The 19,867-nt window shown below is 42.7% G+C and overlaps 1 protein-coding gene across 2 annotated transcripts in view; it reads right to left on the reverse strand.

The window, feature by feature from the left end:
- Positions 1–1,406, reverse strand: part of LRRC56 (leucine rich repeat containing 56) — a 58,183-nt gene extending 56,777 nt beyond the window's left edge. Inside the window, exon 1 of one of the 2 annotated variants that reach the window (XM_066320988.1) lies at positions 1,271–1,406. In XM_066320988.1, the coding sequence (XP_066177085.1) occupies positions 1,271–1,304 (34 nt within the window). In that variant the 5' untranslated portion in view covers positions 1,305–1,406. The remainder of the gene's footprint in view (positions 1–1,270) is intronic. The other variant, XM_066320987.1, reaches the window with a different exon arrangement.
- Between the last annotated feature and the right edge of the window lie 18,461 nt (positions 1,407–19,867).

A 19,867-nucleotide genomic window follows, 5' to 3' on the forward strand; every position in this document is an offset into this window, starting at 1 on the left:
TGTTTCTTTTCCCCACTTTGAACTCAGGTGGATACTCCATTAAAATAAAGCAAAAACATGCCCAATCACCACATAGGTTAGGAACATGGGAAAAAAAAAAAAAAAAAAAAAGAAAACTAAGGTAGTTTTAGAGCTCCATTTTAAAAAGTAATTTAAAACTGTAGATGCAAAGTATGAAAGACTAGCAGCCAGCTTGCTATACTTTGAATACTGCTTCCAGATGTGAGAAGCCGTACTCAAAGAAACTTGTGCTTTCTAATTCTTTTTTTAATATCAGATAATATTTCTTTGAACTAGCCAGAGTCCACAATCTTTTCTTTTTAATACAGACATGTTAGTATTTATTGCATCTGCCATGGCAAGTGTGGTCTTCTGACTTGTATTACAACAAGTACACGTGACCCTACTAATATAAAATAAGTTTTGCTTCCAATTTTTTTCAAGCCCACATGTGACTCCACAGAAGGTATAAAAACACTAACCATTATAATAGTAAACTAAAATTATGCAGATATCTCTAAATAATTAATTTCTGTGAAAAGCTCAATAATTTTCCAATTTAAAAAAACTCTTCATAATTCCTCACAAATAAATATAAATCCATTCCCATTAGTGAAAAAATGTAGCGATCCCAAATTTATGAGATATTACATAATGTGACTATTTTGCAGCACTTTTTTACTACTTCAAACATTGAAGATAAGTGTGATTTCTTTAACTGTGTCCCCTAGTGAATTTCAGTTAGCAAAGCACCTGCATCATCATCAATAATATCATTCCAGTCCAGTGCTAAAGTCGCATCTGGTCTCACATGGAATCTGTATCCTGATTTATATAGGATCAGGTCCTTTGAATTGTGCAACAGGTACATGGCATCCCAGGCCATGGACAGAGCCTGTTCTTTTAGTGACAGCAGTGTACAACTAACAAACTGAGCTGCCAAACTAAGATACAGGTAGATGTACCTATGTATCAATCCCCTGAGAGGTCAGCCCTGCAGGAGCAGAGTCATTCTCAGTGTTAAAGCCAAGACAGAGAGCACAAAGTCCAGGAAAAAAAAAAAAAAAAATCACCGCAACCTCCAGAACAAAACCTGTTAATGTCAGCAACTCTGAGATCTGACATGGCTGAACACTGTGCTTTTAATCCAAGATTTTAGGCGAATTGAAACCAGACAAAATAACATGAAGAAAAATAATACCATTAAATGGGAGGATAATTTCAAGAAATTTTGAAACATTTTCAGGAATTTGTACATTTGAAATTTTACCTTTTCTTCCAATGCTCCTGTTGTTCTGCATCATTTCCCATTCCTCTCCAACAGAGATTTTAATTTAGTAGTCACAGCCGTTTATCTTCATTTATCTTGACTGACAGGTGCTCATAGTGTTATTTAATTGTTCCATGTCCTGCTAAAACAACAGTAAGAACACAGTCTTCAAGAGAACAAAAAACATAACAACAAAACAATCCCAAGACATACTGAGCACTTAGCAATTAATAAAGAGAAGTACTTTATTCACTGTAGCAGCAGAAGTCCATGCTCAACAGGGCTTAAAAGTGGAGCAGGACACAAAGCAGTAGAGCCTAGAAGAGCTTAATGAAAGTATAACTCATTAAAGTTCCCAAAGAGACCACGAGAAGGTGAAGGACTTGATAAAGAAGAATCTGTGTAGTTGGGGAAAAAGAACTTTTTTACTGAACAAAAAGAACACTGATTTTCTGGCAGGAGTAAGTTAATTCTGTGTTAGAGAAGACGTCACCATTGGAGTAGCAGGGGATAAAAGGTTAATGTCAGTATTTAGCATACTTTCACTGCATCATTTGTCAGAAAACATTGCCATGTAAAAGCAGTCAAAATGGAAATTAATAGGAGGAACATTTATATCAGGAATCAATAGCTATAGAAGACAGCCAGGATAGCACAGGCCTCACAGACAAGGCAAAGGGAGAGCTGAAGGTCTCCAATTAACTAATTACTGACTGCTAAAAACTATGAGGGGTTAAAGTGAATTTCTTGCTGACAGAAACCATTTTCCATACCACAGAGGGTTCATGAGCAGGACAGGGACCACACTTGAACCTTTTCTGCAAGAACCTGAACGAAGCTTAAAACCCTTAAGTTGTAAAGCGCGGCAAGTCTTTTCAGCCCTTCGAGAGAAGCTGAGGCACCATGGAGGAGCTTGTTCTCTCACTGTGAAATACCTGGAGCTACTTCTACAACTTGCACCTGCCCAGGATTATTTATTCATCAACTTTGCTCTCCTCAGAGCTCCACCAAAACATAAAAACTAAACACTCTGTTACATCCACCACAACATAAACAGAGACTTTCAGGTGCTTTCCACCTGCACATAGGCTGGATTGCTACAGTGATGCACATGCTTTGGTGCGGTCTTCAAACTGTGGGAAGCATTGGATGTGTCCCACACCAGTCCGGGTGTCCCACAACGGCGTTTTCTCAACGCCCCTCAAACCCGGGGGCACAAGCCCTGGGAAAGGAGGGGAACCCAGCCCCACGCCCACCACACACACACACACAGACACAGACACACAGACACCTCCGGGCTCCCACCGCCCCTCCCTCTGTCCGCAGGGGCCGGTCCCTACCTGCCGGCCGTGCCGGGGCCGCGGGCAGAACGGGCCAGCAGCGCGGAGGGAGCGACAGCGGCCGCCCGTCGCCCGGCAACGGCGCGGCCCCGGCACCTGGAGCGGCCCCGCGCCCGCCCATCCATCGCCCCATCGCCGCGCCCCGCCCGCCGCCCGCGCCGCGGGGAGGAGGACAGAACGGGGAGTGTCCCCAGGCAGCGAGGGCTCAGGGCTGGGAACGGCGGAGGAGCGCGCTTGCACTGGGAAAAGTGGCGAGTCAAACAGCAGGAGCGACACGGGGGGAGCAGGGGTGGGCACGGAGCTGAGGACAGGAACGGGACGGGAAAGGCAGCAGGACCCTGTGTGAGATTTGGGTGGCGCAGCTGAAGAAGGGGTTGGGGACATCTCTGTTCCAACACAACAGCCAAAACCTTTGCCGGCCGATGAAAAACTAATGACATCATCATGCACAAAGGTGATCCTACAGTGTGTTAAAGACGAAAAAATGCAGCTTGTGGCAGATTACAAGGCTGGTTTCATTGAATGATTTTGCATTTTAAAAAGCCCCAAAAACCCAAAACCAACAACAACGACTACAAAATCCCAAACAAACAACACCCCGCCCAAAACACAAACTGCCAAAAAAACCACAAACAAACAAACTACCAAAAAACCAAAACAAAGCAAAAAACCCACCCCCCCCCAAAAAAAAAAAAAAAAAACCAACCCCAAAACAAAATAAAAAACCCCAAACAAACAAAGAGAAAAACTCCATCATGAAACATCTCAGTGCAAGAGTGGAACTCTAGTGCAGTTCTTACCATTCCCACTCACACTTAGAAGATACCTACATTTACACATTTCAGTATAGCATTCGTAAATCAGGCACCTGGGAAGATGTCATTGTATGCTCAGTGATCCCACATGAAAAGCCTGCTTTTTCAGGGGTTTTACATTCAGGATGGTCCACAGCATTTTCTTGGGAGCAGCCCTTAGCAGCGTTTCTCTTGGAGGCAGGAAGGGAAGAGGTCTGGAGGGAAGGCACGGAGTCCTGCCTGCCATGTGGAAGAGGCCGGGGTTTTGCAGTATTTGCATGCAACTCACTCTCTCACACTTCTTTGTGAGGATGTGGGAGAGCAGCAGCTGGTGGTGGATTGCATCAGCATTTCCTCTATAACTACATTCAATTTACTCTAGGATTTGGAACACACTTAGACCATGGGTCAGGAAATGTGTTGACTCCCCTCTTGCAGGGTCTGACGGTCAATTAACATCAGAGACAATCACCAGGGGCCTGATTTTCCAAGGTGATGAGCACACTCTGCTCCACCTGGTGTCATTGCAATCCAGCTGCCCATCTTCACAGGAAGGAAGGCAATGGGCCTTGACGTGCTCCAGGAAGGTAGTGTGATTCAGTGAAAACAATACTGAATCAAGCATCTGTCCCTGGAATTTTATTCCCAATTCTGCCGTTTTTTTCCCAGGTAACTATCTCAAATCACCTTGACTCAGTTTCCCGACATACACCTTCTTAGGACACACTTCCCAAAGATTATCTCTGGAGTACATGTATTGTGTATGCACACATCTGCATGGTAGTTTCCTTCTTTTCCTTGTTTTGCTGGAAATAATCTACTTATGGTCAACGCAGTCTGAACAATTTGAAACCAATTGAAAAAATGATCTTTCCATCACTGAGGAAGAGAAAATTCTGGCACAATTTCAGGGTAGACAGATACAGAAGCTTTATGTCTCTTTATTCAGAGTTACTGTAATTGTGCTGGCACCGTTCCCAGAGCTGAGCTAAGGTCAGTGAGAAATCCGTAAATTAATAACTGTAGAGCTGATGTGATCTCTATCCAGGAACCATGTTGCTCATTCATGAAGCTTTATAGGAAAGAAGTTATGCTTCAGTTTATCCAAGAAAGTTTTAGAATCTTAATATTGACAATTAGCATACCTTGGGCCTACCTGGAGACAGTGCACCCGATTCTGATCTCACCTTTACAGGAACTCCACAAAATGCATTACTCTGGATTAATTCCATTGGTACTACCCAAATGAACAGGAATTGGATGAAGCCTCTTCTGAATGCCAAGCCTAGATAAACATGCTTTTCCTTTGGAAGTCTTATTTTACAAGAAGAGATTTGTCTGTTCTTCTGGTTTTATCCAGTCACAAGCAACATCTAATCAATCCAGTCTATTATTAATATTATTGATCAATAGATAATCAGTGTTGCTACTTGCATAATTACATTTAAGAATTTCGTTGTCCTACAACTCAGAAACACAGAACCAGAGGGGACTTTCTGGTCAGAGGAAAGTTTTCTGCTATTGCACATAACCCATCAGAGTAATTTAGATATGCGTCAGTGTTTCCCCCCTTCTGAAAGATTGTTCGGTGTCTTTCTGATAGTTCCCCTTGCAGCCTGATCTCTTACCCTCGTTAGTAAGCCTTGTAATCACCTTTTTTCTTCTGAGAACCCCTTTCTAGCACAACTAACAATTTCATAGAATCATAGAACCATAGAACAGTTTGAGTTGGAAGGGACCTTTTAAAGGTCATCTGGTTCAAGTAGGTAATACAGAACAAGGATATTCATCTCCATTTTATACAAAAAGACAAAAATCAAAACTGATCTAAGATCAAGTGCAGAACTCATCCTATGGTACTGTGGTTCTGCTAGAAAATTTTCCCATCTTCTTGTATTGCATGATAAGCAGAACACTGATAACTCTGGTAATTCTTCTATTGGTTAAGAAATAGCAGCTACTGTAGCATTTTCCAAAAAAAATCAGCTCAGGTCTGCAGAAACAGCTTTGAAGCCTCGACTGTGGCATTAACCTCATGATTTCATGTGATTGAAGTCACTGTGTTCAGGAGATGATGTAAGAACAGTTTCGACCACAGCAGGTGTTTAGAAGCTCATCCTCAGAAGCAATTAATGAGGCTGAGAGGGAAAAACAACTGATCCAAAGATCCGGAAGATGACAGGACTCAATGAATTGAAGTTATTTTTCTGTCACTGCACCTGGCATGAAAAGAAAGGGCAATGAGAGAATCCAGTTAATAAAACATCTTCTCTGATTCAGTGAATCTGGGCATTTGTTATGGCTCCTTTTCACAGGCTTATGTGAATTCATAAACTGCAATCAGAAAGGAAAGCTTCGTCAGGAAACATTTGGCATTTTGTACAAAAAAAACCCCAAAAAACAACAACCATATCTTTTCAAACTGAACTAGACCTGGAAAAACTTTTGATTACAGTTTTTATAGAGTATTTTGACTCACACTGAAAGATGGACATTCATAGTTTTATGTTGCCCTTGCTTTTATAAACAAGTGAACCAAACTATTCATGTCACCAAGGTCGCACAGAAACTGTGTGTGGCCTTTGAGGGTGACCAGGCACTTCCAAAGTCCTGAACCAGTGCTGAGTGCCAGAACCTGTCTCCCCTCACTGCTGCATGCTTGCTCAAGGAAAGTGAACACCCTCCTTGGCTTGGTAAATTTTTGGGGTACTCGAAGGCAGTAAAACCAGCAAATGGTACCTTGTCATGTTGTAGGATCTCTTAGGGAAAAGGTAAGCTTAAGATAGGCTTCAATTGTGTTGGGGTATCTCTTTAGCTAAACCCTGACTCAGCTCTGCTGGGAAAGAAGAACTCTGGCGGAATCCCACTTACTGTCAAGCAATACCCAGTGCAGATGCCACACCAGAGGGATCTTTCCTTCCTTTGTACTACCACTTTAGAAAAGCAGATTCTGGTTCATGACCAAGAGATTCTACTCAGAAGTAGTTGCATTACTGTGCAGTCAAGACGATTGATTGGGATGAAAGCCATGGGGTAGCAAAGGTGAGACAGGGCACTGCATTAATATTTGAGCCACTGAGCCGGGGCTGCCTAATTCCAGGAGGGCTTATTTCCTATTTCTGCCTTAATTATAATGAAAAGTTGTAAATAAATAAATTAGTAAATGTAATATTTTTCTCACTTTACATTTTTACAGGAAAAAGGAAACAAAAGCTTATTATCTGAAAAAATACTGAGAGCCAGAAAAATATGCTTATACTCCTTTGTTTACATAATTCCTGACTCAAGATGAATCAATGGTAAAACTTGAAATGCCTGTGTATAAATTATTATTGTTTTGTGCCTCTGTTCAAGGCCCTCTACCTTTCTCAGTTTCTTTTGGGTCAAACTATTTCCTGGTTTTGGAAAGCTCAAGGATGCTGTCTGCACACATACGCTTTTCCACTGTATGGTATCCTGTCCCACGGTATGGGACAAGTCCAAAACTTCTCTGCAGCTGCCAGATGGTAATTTTTATTAAACTAAAGAACTTTAATTACCAGTTAAATTACCAGTTTAAAGAACTGGTAGGTACAAAACCCAACATGGTTACAACTGTAGCACCGCTATCGGGCTTCATTAAGTTTAGGTGTATCACAGTGCTTGTTCTGGTAGGAATCCTCTGCAAGAGAAAGTCTTGCTTAAAAGCCTTAAAAATAGCAGGCTTAAAATCAAAATATGAAAGGAAGAGCACTGGCTGCAGGATTAATGCCCCTGGGACACAGAATGTCTCTTCCTGATGATATTTATAATCTACACCTGGACCACATTGTTGGTGGTCCTTGCATTTCTTCTGGGATGAATTCCATGGTTAATGATTGAACTACAACTTTGTTTTCAACATTAAACTAAGGGGAAAATGAACTGATGTTGGAAAGGAATTGTGGTCAGTGACTCTTTCTCCACAGTTTTTCAGGAGCAACATTTGCTCTTTTCCATCCCTTGCTGCAGTGTAAAGGAACATGTGGGCACACTGCGCTTTCTCGGTTTGTTTTCCCAAGCAAGATTTAGCTGTGAAATTTATCTAGTTGTCTTTAGACAAGGAAAACAGCAGCTTTCCAATACTTGCTTTTTGTGCCAATGCAAAGCCACCATAAAATGTCACCAAATCAGAAAGGGATTGCTGTTTTCACTTCCCATCAGTGTGACAACACATGATGTAAAGCGGTGGAGAAATTGGGGCTTTAAAAAAACTTAATCAGGTCAAAGCACCAGTTTGCATGCCATTACACCACTAGTTTGCATGCACTTTGCACAGTTCAAAGCTTACTCTGAATGCAACTCATGTACACCGGGGCTTTCAGCCATCACAGCAACAGCACCACTGTGAGCCACAATACAGACAACAGCTCTGGCAAAAGTCCTCAACAAAACCCTGTTCAGCAGGGCAGGAAATAAGGTGGCTGGAGTGCAGTGTACAGATGTGGAGGGGGGAGATCAGCAGGTAGATAAATGGGGCCAGGCAGTTCTGCAGACTGGAACAGTGTATATACCCTGTGCATCCTTGTGCTCACCCACATAATCCTAGGGCCAGCACCTGTAGCCTGGCAGACACGGCTCCCTGTATTAACATTCCAAGAACCAAAGTCCTCCTTTTGCCTCAAGTGCCTTGAGCCAAGTCTTGCTCACCAGTCTACAAGGTGATTTGTGCTTCCCTCTGGCTCAGCATCAGTGAATGAACTGAGCAAAGGCAAAAATGGTTCTCTCTGCTCTGTTGAAGGAACCCTTGAGTCTACACAACTGCTTCTGCAGCAGGCAGCCTGGAGTTGAGTTCAGCAGATACTATACAGGAATGAAAAGTGATGCAACACACCACCATACCATACTGAGATTTTTCCTAGAATTTAGGCAGCTCAGGCTGCCTTTTCCATGGATAGCCTATTTGGAAAGCCTTGGGACTCATCTATATTTGGGTCATTGCCATGTATAACTTCCTCTAGACTACTAGAAGGAATCCCATCCTCACAGAGAATGAAGAATGTTTCCCTGTTCCCAAAATGACAGGAGAGACCTGATTTCCAGGCACTCTCTTTACAGCCTTGGCTCCAATTCTGCATAATGTGTGCTTAGAAAAAGGACTGCACACTTACATTCCAGCAGCTAAGTTAGATTAGTGATGAGAAAAGATGTATTATTGGTATGCTTCTGTATGTTTTATGCACTGTCTAGAAGTTTCAGTAAAAATTCAGCTTCATTACCTAACTCAGCCTGCTGGCTAAGACCCAGACAGATGCTCAGGTAGTGTTTCCAAGTATTGAAAGCCATAAAACACATCCCAGTCTCCACAAATCTCACAACAACCTCAAAAGCCTTGTTTGACAGTTTTCAAGGCTGGATCTGTGAGCAGCCCCACTGTCTGATGACAGTACATGGCAGTGAATACGGCATGTTGTCTTCCACAGGGGACTGCAGTCGTGTTTGTAGACCAGCTTTTTGGCCATGAAAACCTGCACTTTATCACTGCTCTTTGGCCAGAATGCCTGCACTTTCGGCTTAACACTCCATCCTCTTCTCTTGAAACCCCTTAGGAGAGACCCTGGGTTAACCTTTATATAGGTTGAACAGGAACTCCTAGTGCCTAAGCTGGATGGTGGGCATATGGCTGAGCAAAGCCCTTCAGAAGAAGACAGAAATTCAGAATGGGAATCCTCACACGTCCACAAACTTCTGCTATCTGTAGGAGCCATGAAGCTCCTGTAGTACTGGGACTCACCTTCATTCACTTCCTTCACAGTCTGAGCAAAGACCTTCCATTCCTAGACTTTCCCACTGCTAGAAATGGAGATGGACTTTTGACAAAGTGAAATGTGTATGGCCCAAACAACTCCTAACACATCACCACTGGCAGAACCTGTCTTCCTTGGAATACACACGAGCTTCCCCTGTCCTGCCCTACAATGGTCACTTCCTATCCTATGCTGTGAATGTACTAACACAGAACTTCCAAGTAATCTTGTGTACCAAACACATTCCAAGTAATCTTGTGTACCACACACTGGCAGCTGGCTAATATCTAAGTTATCAATTGATTCCTCCCTGCAGTAGCAGATCAACTTACAAGTTGAACTGGTGTTAAAAATACATCTCATTCTCCTTAAAAGCCAGTGGAAACACAAGTGTCTAGGATGCAACTGCATATTCATTGTTAACTGGTTAACTCCTAGTTTGTGGAAGCAGATTTTCCAGGTGTAGATCACAATTTCCTTTTCTAGAGAATTGGGTGGCTGGACGTATGCCTACAGCTGTTTGCACAGGTCTTTCTTCTTTGAGATACTCACCTCACAACACATGAGCAACATACACAGCCCTTGGCAACCTGGAGAGTGAAATACAGAGACCTGGAGGGTGTGGGAATGAAGGGGAGGGAAATAAATAACCTCACCATGGGTGTGATCTCAAATCTATTGAAGTTAAAGGAAGTGATTTCAACACGCACCATCTACCCGGCAAAGAGGTGCCAAACTAACTGTAAGCTATTGGGCTCTCCAAAACCTCCACGAAGACCATGTTTATAATCTGGTGTTGTGTTGATGACAGCCATTGTGATAACTCCTGGTCAGTAATCATTAAAATAAAATCCTTGTCCCAGCAGCATGCTTGGCTGCAGCAGGAGCTGTACATAGGGACCAGGGACTAGGGCTCTGGCTGGATGGAGAGAGAAAGGAGAGACAATAAATAAAATGCAGGAGTTAGCCTGAGTAATATTTCAACCACGGTTCTGTAAATATCACAGGTAAGGAATGATCTTAGAGTAGGAATTGTCTCCAATTTGGACACAGCAATATCAGAGTACTTTTCATTCAGCAAATTTGTAATACTATTTATGAAGGAACTTTATATCATTTTTCCTGCTGCAGCAGGAAATGTTGCTTAAGCCCAACATTTTAAAATACATCTGCCACATGGAGATGAGCAGGTGACTCAGGGCAAACATGCAGACCTCAGCTTGGCCCTTGGATAGGTGCTGTCATATCACAGTACATTTGTGAAATCAGCAGCCACAATATGCTTCTGGAAAAAAGCACGCCAGCCAGGGGGCAGATCTACTTGCACAGTCAATGCACCTGGCATTACAGCCTGTGTTGCCATCCAGACCATCTGTAGGTACCACCTATCCATGAACAGAGCAGCTCAAGGAGCTGGGACATCCCTCAGGATGGGTTCAGGATGGGACGTGCTGCTTGCTGCTGTACCAAAGCCAGCTGAATGACGTCTCGGGACAAGGTGCAATTTTTGTGTCAACAATGGAATCATTAATACATGTGCCTGCAGGCTCCAGACCAAATCCCTTTCTTGGAACAATGCAAAGGGAGTTAAAGGGGTATTTTTTGTTGAGCATAAGGCTGAGCTCCCCTGCTCCAGACTGCAGCACACAGACAGTGGTAAGTGTGTGCGGACAGACAGGACTTTGCTCTCTAAACCAGGCTGGCTCCTTGCCCAAGCTTCAAATGCAGCCTCTGAGGATTTGACTCCAGACAATTTGATGGATACTGTGTGGGTGCTGGAGGCAAGAGAAGCCAAGAAAATGAAATATCTGTCTGTCAGTTGGTCTGTTTCCTGAAATATTTAATACAAATCCTTCACTTCTGTAAATATACTCTGCATGCTGCAATAGGTAGGGTGAGGTTCTAAGCGTGATACTATGAGAAAAGTGTGCAATGCATAAACCAAAACTGGGAAGTGTTTCATCTACAGGCATCATTCCTTACCAGTGGTAATAACATCCACGTGATAAATTCATTTATTTCTTCAAACGAGTCATAAATTACATGTCAGCACAGTAATCCCCATTTATCCCATTCTTTGACCTCCTCTACAGTATGCCTATTGAGTCTTTTCTAACTGCACTGCTTTTAACTTTATCAAGTGCCTTAAGCCCTCTGAATTTTGACCATTGATTGCCAACAACTGCAGTGATTAAAATGAAGCCTGAACCATCCCTATTACTAAAAACTCACCACTTGCCTTTTCTGCAAATCCCATTTCAACAGCATGCCTCTCCTCTTCCCCCTTGTCTGGGTCTGACTGAAAAAAATATGCAGGACCATTTCCCAGGGTTAATTTTTAATAGTATCCTCACTGCTGCAGCAGATGAAATCATTTATTATCCAGCAGGCAGCATGCTAACATGCTAGGCAATGGCAAATGCTGAAGGAGGTGACTCAGGCATAAGCAATCAGGCAGAGTTGTGCATTCCCACCTGCCGGATGGCTCAGCACAAAGAGCAGAGCACGGCGTTTTAGTTTACCCTACACTTGCATCTTCATCCGAGGGACAGCTGGATTCCAGCCAGGCAGCCACTGAGGTTTATGTGCTTTATAGTCATGTGCCAAGCATGCACATAAACAGAGGCCAACCCTCCCTCTACCTGGACACTCTTCTCCTCTAAGAAAAGCGGTCAGTCCTGCTGCAGGAATGTGTCAGCCCAGGCAGTTTGGCCCTAAATAACACTTTGTGATTTCAGGCAGACTGGAGCTCAGCCTACCCACCTGTAAAACAGGTTTAATGGTAATTGGATTTTTTTTATATAAAAGCTGGGAGGATTACTTCATGTCTGAGATCTCTGGATGAGAACTGCTTAGTGGCACAGAACAGTTAAAAAGAATAGCTCAAAATTAGGACCAGAGCAGCCTGGCAGCCCAGTGAGCAGGTAGAAATGACTACAGAAGCTGCACTGTTCTTGTCTCATTACCCAAGAGCCTCAGAAAGTCTGGGATGCAGATGATTCACAAACCAGAAAGTGCTTTTGAATTGCTTATTAAGTAAGATTCATGTTGGTTTTACTGCTCTGGGATGCACAAGGTTGGGCTGCAGAATCCCTTTGCCATCTCCTCAGAGAGAAATGTGGTGGTAATGTAGGGTTCACTCACCCATGTATCTATCACAGTTGTATTTTTGCCTCCACGGAGCAGACCAAACGCCACTGAAGAAGTCAATGAATCCTCCCTGTAGCTGCAGTAAGCTTTGGATCAGATCTCAGTAAGCCAACAAGAACGTGCAGCTAAACATGCTACAACAAGTTCACTGGCATGTGCTGATCTGCAGGAGAGCTGGTCTGAGTGTGCTCCTGAAAACCAGGAAGATCTTGACTAAGGAGGCAGCAGCTTCATTCTTACTCCTCACTGGAACACACCAGTGCTGCTTAAATGGGGAAACAGAGCAGCTCTGAACCCATTCCCTCCCCTGTGCACTGTCCCAGAGAAGCCAGAGGGAGGGTATTGTTCTACTCTTAATTCACTTTGAGATCACGTAAGTCCCCCAAATCCCACTGCCAGTAAGCTCCAATGATTAAACGGCTCACTGAAGGGAAAATATACCTAACACCTTCTACTCCTATCAAAGCACATTGCTCATGAGAACTGGGAAATCGCTCAGATTTAATACAACATCTGTAGATTAACACAAGCTGTGATAGTCAAAGACTGAAATTCCATCAATCACTTGGATTCATGTAACATTCGTGATCAGTGTTTTTTGTACGTTAACCTCAGAATTTCCCCAGCTGAAGTCTGCTGACTGATGGTGGGAAATACAAAGTCATGAGTCTGAAACCAGAGAAGAAATTTGCAATATGTTGCTTTGGACATCTCAGCTTAGGAATCTTGCAGGAGGTCTGACTCCTGAAATGTTTAGCACTGGCCCCTTGAAAGCTCCACAGAGTATTTGCGTGCATGCATACACACACTCAGAGTCACACCACTGCTGAGCTCATGAACATCTGCCTGAAAAGTTACCTAGAAACATGCAGTGGACCTGCAGTAGTCTTGCAAGATGCAAGTAACTGCAGGTCCTCTTCTGCTTTTCACTTTCCCTCATGGAGAAGCAGCAGAAGAAAGGGGGTGACCAAACTGCGGACAAAGACCCCAAGACGCTGTGGTTGATTTTATGGCTTCAGTGTGGGAATGTTCTGTAATAAGTAAAGGGGTAACTGGCAGCAAGAAGAGAATCTGTGTGAAATAGGTGTAAAAATACCCTGGAGAGGTCACTTATGTTCATATCTCTGATTGAGGGGATGATTTCTAGTCCTGTGCTGCTCTTGAAGACATTAGTATGGGAGGGCTATGCCCTTCACCTTTACTAGGGATCTCTCAGGACAGCCTAGACAGGACAGTGACACAAGAGCAGGGCCTAACTGCCAAGGAAACCTTCCAATATCTAACCTGGATCTCACTTGATGTGGGAATACCACTACCACCGTAAGCTCCCAGGGAGCTCTACAACTCAGGATCTTTAGCTCTGAAAATGAGCAGCTGCACTGCAGGACAGTGTCTACCTTGGCTATAAATAACCTCAAGGCTGAGGTTACCTATGGACTTGGTTACTGCAGAAGCACATATTTGAGGTAATCACAGAAAGGGATGAAGGGGGAGCTGGAAACATTGCACAAGAGCATCAGGAAGAGGCTGCTGCAGAGCAAAACAGCTGTCTGTAATGGAAAGGGACCAGATCAGCAAGCTTTTCTAAGCTTGGCTAGGAATAGAGCATATACTGGAGTGTCAAGTGCACGAAGAAGCAGAGAGATGCTGGGAAGGCTGGATTCTATTCTCTCTCCAGTCTACAGGGTGATTTTATTTTATTTTATTTTATTTTATTTTATTTTATTTTATTTTATTTCTGCTTCACATCAGGTTTACTTGCCTGTCATAGATAACAACCAAGGCTCAGGGCATCTCCTTACAGTATAGGGAAAACCAGAATTTAGTGAGGGGTTTAACAGAAGAGAAGTCTCAGCAGCTTGAGCATGATGATGAGAAGGAGGGCTGCATGGCAGGGTTAGAGACAATGTGTGGCCAGTATATTAAAAAACAGTCAAAGGAAAAGGAACCAGTAGTTTAACTGGATAAACACAAATGTCTTTAATTCTATCTAGTTCTACCATGTGTGCATGCTTGAATCATGCTGTGCAACACTGCTTTGAAATTTCTGCAAGAAAGAGATATAGTTAGCAATTGTTCTTTGATGCTCAGGGGAAGAAAATCAGCATGAACTGATGAAGAAGAAGAAGAAGAAGACTATTTTAAAAAGAATACCAATAATCTTAGTGTCTTCCCCAGGAGAACATGTGGGATGGTCTGAGGTTTCAGTACAAACTCATCTGGTAAGGAGAAGCCTTGAACTATACAGATAAATCTGTTGCACATCAGTGAATGCAGAAATGATATAGAGCACAACACATCCCTTAGCAACTCATCCTGCTTCCACTCTGGAAATCTAACTCCTGCTAGCAAAAGTGACAGATGACCCAGACCATGGCAAGTGATCCAAACTGTCCCATAAAAAACCCTGCTAGCATATCAGTTGCAAAGGGGTCAAACTTTGCTGTAGAGTTTGAAAAAGAAAATCACATGGGGACTAAATATCACAAGGGCTTCTTAACAAAAAATAAAGCTTCCAGCTTCCAAAGACCCGAGTTATTGCTGTATGAAGACGAAGGCAAAGCCCTCTCTCAGAGTGCAGTGATCCGAAGATTAGGCTCCAAGGGAATGATTGACATTCCATTCAGGCTGACAGCTAACAAAAGCTCCTGTACATATGCCAGCAAGCCACTGCCAGGAAAAATCAGTGTGGCTCCCAACTCGCAGATTTCTGCATTACCAGGCCTCCTACGGTAGTTGACCCTTGCTATCTATGCTGTCAGGCTCAGCAGAGAGTGGAAGGCGACACAGGACCTCACCAACCCTGGTAACTTTTGATGAGGTGGGGGTATTTCATGAAAGAATCAGTATCATATCTAAGTAACTCAGGCTCCAGATTCACCACATGATCTGCTACAACTCCCTGGAAAAAGCACAAATAGCCAAAAAGAACATTTGTTGGGGACTGAAGCAAACACCCACAGGAACAAACAGGACACTGCAGAGGGCAGAGGGCTTCAGATCAGACTGGAACTAGCAAGCAGTTGTAGAAAACCACACTGCTTGTAAATACCCAGAGATCAAACCCATATCTCATCTCTCCCCCTGCTCACCCCACACAGCAAAATCTGAAGTCCAACCATCCCATTATTCACTCAGGGGAGGGCCTCATGTTACCAACTATTGCATACCACATCTAGGAGGTGTGATAGTTGTTCATTCCCACAGTGTCTCTACAAGGAGGCTGACTGGGAAATGACCAGTCTTTGAAATATGTCTTTTGTGTGTGTATGTGTTTGGGTTGTGGGGTTTTTAATAGCAAAAAAAGGAATCAGCAGCTGTCTGTATTTTTAAACTATGGAACATGAATCTCCTTCCACTTCCAAGCTCTGATTACAAAGCCTTTCATTTCTGCGATTCCAGAGCATCCTCTCTGCAAGTTTCTATTCTCAGTTCAAAATTGACCAAATCCAACTGTTAGCAAAATTTATTTCAGTCGACAGAAATCTTTTCTCTCTCTAGTTTTGGGGGAGCAAAGGCCAGGCACCTAGCAAGATGCTGCCTTGTTTATTTAAAAAATGAAATCCATCATAAGAAAGATCTTGTCCTGGATCAGATAACCCTTCAGAAGTGACAACTTTGCTCTGCCCACCGAGAATCTTCTGCAACATTTCAAATGGTTTGGTTGAAGGAAGACTGAGCACTCTTATTTAGTAGAATTTAATTCAATATTAATGTCATTATTTTGGGGATTAAAAGCAAAGTGGTCTCATTCACTGCTTGGATCATCTGAAGCAATGTCATGTCTTTGGAGATTATATAGATGAAGATTGTGTTGATTTATTGAGGATTGATTAATTAATTCAGTGTTTTCTTTTGTTCATTGATTATTTCAGGAGATCTTTCCAGCTGAGTGTCAGTGTTAAAAACACTTTGCAGCCAAGACTGACTGGTCTTTTTGTTTAGCCGTTAGACTGCTGCTTCCAAGATTTAGGTATCTCTAAGATTCCCAGGCCTCTGAGATGACAGTAAACACTTGTGGCATTGAACACTTGTAATGTCTCTTGTGGCTATATCTCTCTTGGTACAGCCTGCAGTAAGGATAAGCCTGCTGACTTTTCCCAGTCTCTAGGAGACTGTGTTAAATTATAGTTTTGAACAGTTTTAGCATGGCTCCTTTGAGATGACTTCCATGCATCTCATGGTTTCCTTGTGTTGCAGGAGACTCAGATTTTTCCCAAGTCTTTTTATAGTCAGTCACTCACAATATAAGAACTAATTGTCAAGAATGAACTCTAGCTTTGCATCTCACATAGATTTATCTGATACATTAAGAGTTTCTTTTCAAAGGCTTATTTCCAAGTCATGCTATTGTCAGGGTTTGTAATGTAGCAGTATTTTCTCTACAACCTTACCAGAAAGATAGAAGAGAATTATCCATGAGTCATGAGAATTTTACCTGTGAATTCAGCTAGGCCCCAGGCAGATCAGAAAGCTGGCCACTGTTTCTCAAGCATTAGTACTAGTGCATGAACAGCATAAATTTTAACTTGAAGAGAGTGTTTTTAAAATAGAAGGGAGAGCATACACTTCAGTCCATCACACGGAGCTGTGTTACTTGTGGCCTAAATCAGTAGTCAAGGGACTAAGAAACTTTCAGCTTTTTCTTCACTTTTCAGATCTATCCCAGAGAAGACATCCTTTCCAGCTCTGGAGTAAAGCATACCCTAGATCCACTCCAGATCTACAAAATAGCCTGTCCTCAGCACAGGGCAGCTCCACTGGCCTCCGTGCACAAACAACAGTTTTCAAAGTTGTCCTCCTCTGAGCTAACAAAACTCAGTTTTTATTTCCTCCCAAAGTGGTAACTACGAGGGTTTCCCCTCTCTACCCTCAGCTGATTCCCTTTGCCATTTCTAAATTGGCTCACTCACCCAAGTGAGCTGAGTGGCAATGGGTCTGTCCTTCCCAGAAGCATCCCTGTAAAGAGAATGGGTTTGAGGACAGACTTTGCAAGCCTATTCCATCATTTGTCTCAGGTAAATCCAAAATACTTACAGATTTGCAGACTTACTTCACATAAAAAAAAAAAAAAAAAAGGAAGACAGTAAAATAATGGAGACTGTCAGAGAATGCAAGCCAAATTAATTTCAGAATTAGTTCATCCCTTACTGGCATCTTCAGAGTTGCATCAGCTTGCTGAGGAAATGGATTTGTCTTTGTGTTTCTGAGAAGCCAGCCTTGTTTCAATTCTTCTGAACACTTCCTTCTTTCCTTCTGACTGCACTTCAGCTTTGATCCAAGTATCAGATAGGCCCACAAGGCAGAGGAGTTGCACTGAATCAAACACAAACTTCTACTGACAGGTTCTGCTACCTAGATGATGCATGACACACAAGTGAGCAAAACTGATAAGGTCTCAGCTTCTTTCCCTGTCGTAGTAACAAAGCACCTTGTAATGATACTTTTTTTTTTTCTGTTCCATAAGCTAGTTACCATGGCAAGTTACTTGTGTTACTCTGTCAGAACCTACAAGGAAACAATTTGCATTCTCTAGAAAGATAGAAATTTTTAAAAGTCGATTGCTTATCAGTTTGCTTTCTGCCATGACACTACTCAACCTCTAACTAAGCTCAGGGAGAGGTGAGCGAGAGAACATCCCAGTATGAGAAAAGGACTTGCAGGTTTCTTGAGTCTAGTGTATCTGCAGGAGGACTAAATTTAAAAATCCTGAAGAATATGGCACAATGGGGAAGCAAAACTCACTGAGATCTCTGCTTTTCTCAGTATGCTCTCATTGTTAAAGCGAGCACAGTGACAAAGCCTTCCTTGGAAACACTTTCCAAGAAAGTTTTGGTTACCAGAAAAAGTGTGAATACAGGAAAATGGACTAGGTGAGCTCAAAAACCATAGAAAGAACCAGAAAGCAAACTGCATTGTTAAAAGTCAGGTGAACTTGTAGATACAGTGAGAACAGGAGACCCAGAACAACAACAGCAACCGACACCACTAATCTACTCTCTGTGTTTGCTGAGAACTGATAAATCCTCCAGTATATCAAAAATATATGTGCATATCTGGATGTATTTAACTATGTATCCTTGTCAAGCTAAAAAATTACTGTTACCTACTTTGCTGATGATTTTGATGATCACAAGAAGACCTTTTCATGTTCTTTTGAGTTTTTTACTAGGGAGAAAGAGAGAATAATTCAACTTAGATGTTTCTAGTAGAAATCACTCCAAAAAAGGACTCTAATTTTAAAAATGTGGCCTTGATCTGTAGCTGATGAGGAAGTTCAGTTGCTCACTAAGCTCTTGGCATGACTGTATGTCACACAGTAGACAGCTAAGTTTATGTCTTGTCTACAATTCCTCTCTTACATAGTTAAAGAGGGGTTGAAAGTATCGAGGAGTTACTTTTGGGTCACAGCACCTACAAAAATCAGTAATGTACCTTTACAGATTGAATTTAGAGTGTTGGTACAAAAAGCCATGACAAGATAAGCATGTCTATGAGTTATGGCCTTCCAACTTGCAAGCTACATACAGTTTGGTGAAAACAGTCATGAAAAATTGAAGGTATGAGAATGATGGAACAGCTTTTCAACTCCACTGCACATTTTGTTTTTGGAGTTTTACTGCGGCAGCAAGGACCTAAGATACTCTCATTTTCCTTTATATTGCTCTGCATGCCAGTGGACCCAGTATTTGATTAGCCCTCCTCTCCTGTCAAGCAAGGCTTGCAAGAGTTAGAGCACTGCAAGCCAGAGATTTTCCAGGAATTAAAATCAAGTTTAGAGAAAGGAAGGAATAATCTGCTCAGGATGAACAATGTTTTAGAAACAGAATGATCTCAGAAACTGTAAATCTGTACTCCCACAAAGGCAATGGAGATACTTTGCTTTGCCACAGTTGAGGATCTAGTCCCAGTATTTTGCTTTTTTTATCAAAAAGAAGAAGAGGAAAGTAGACACTTTTAAGCTATTATCACTCTTTGTGTCTTTGCAAGTCTGTGCCATCACCCCTCTGTGATTGCATGGTTATGACTCACCAATAGGTGATTCCATCTCTGTCTTCCAGCAGTCTGCAAACAAATAGTCCTCAGGTATCTTATAGCCTGATGTGATCTGGCACTGAAGAATGAGCAAGAGAGGGGCAGTTTCAGCCTCCTCTTCTGGTGTTTCTTGGTTCTCATAGGTCACTGAGAAGCCCAAGAAGCGTGAAACTGAGGTTCCGCCATAGCTATTTGACTACTTATTTGGTGCTTGCTTCCTGACAAGTTCCTCTGGGCCACCTACGTACCAAAAAATACAAGCCTTTTTCCAGGGTGCTTCAAAAAGCAAGACTTCTGCATGCTCCAGTAGCCTGCCTGCTCGTTAGAAGCTGCTAAAACAAGACGAGACAGGTAGGCCAGAGAGGCGGTGCACGGTGCGTGCGTGCGTCTGCCTGTGCAGAAACCCATCACCTTTGTGTGCGCCGCTGCTCTGCCCTCGCCTCGCCCGCGAGAGATGCTGCCTTTCCACGAGCTGCGGGCCTCGCTTCTGCGGAGAACTGAGAGGTCATTCAG

This window comes from Sylvia atricapilla, chromosome 6 (genome assembly GCF_009819655.1).
Source record: "Sylvia atricapilla isolate bSylAtr1 chromosome 6, bSylAtr1.pri, whole genome shotgun sequence".
Lineage (NCBI taxonomy): Eukaryota > Metazoa > Chordata > Aves > Passeriformes > Sylviidae > Sylvia > Sylvia atricapilla.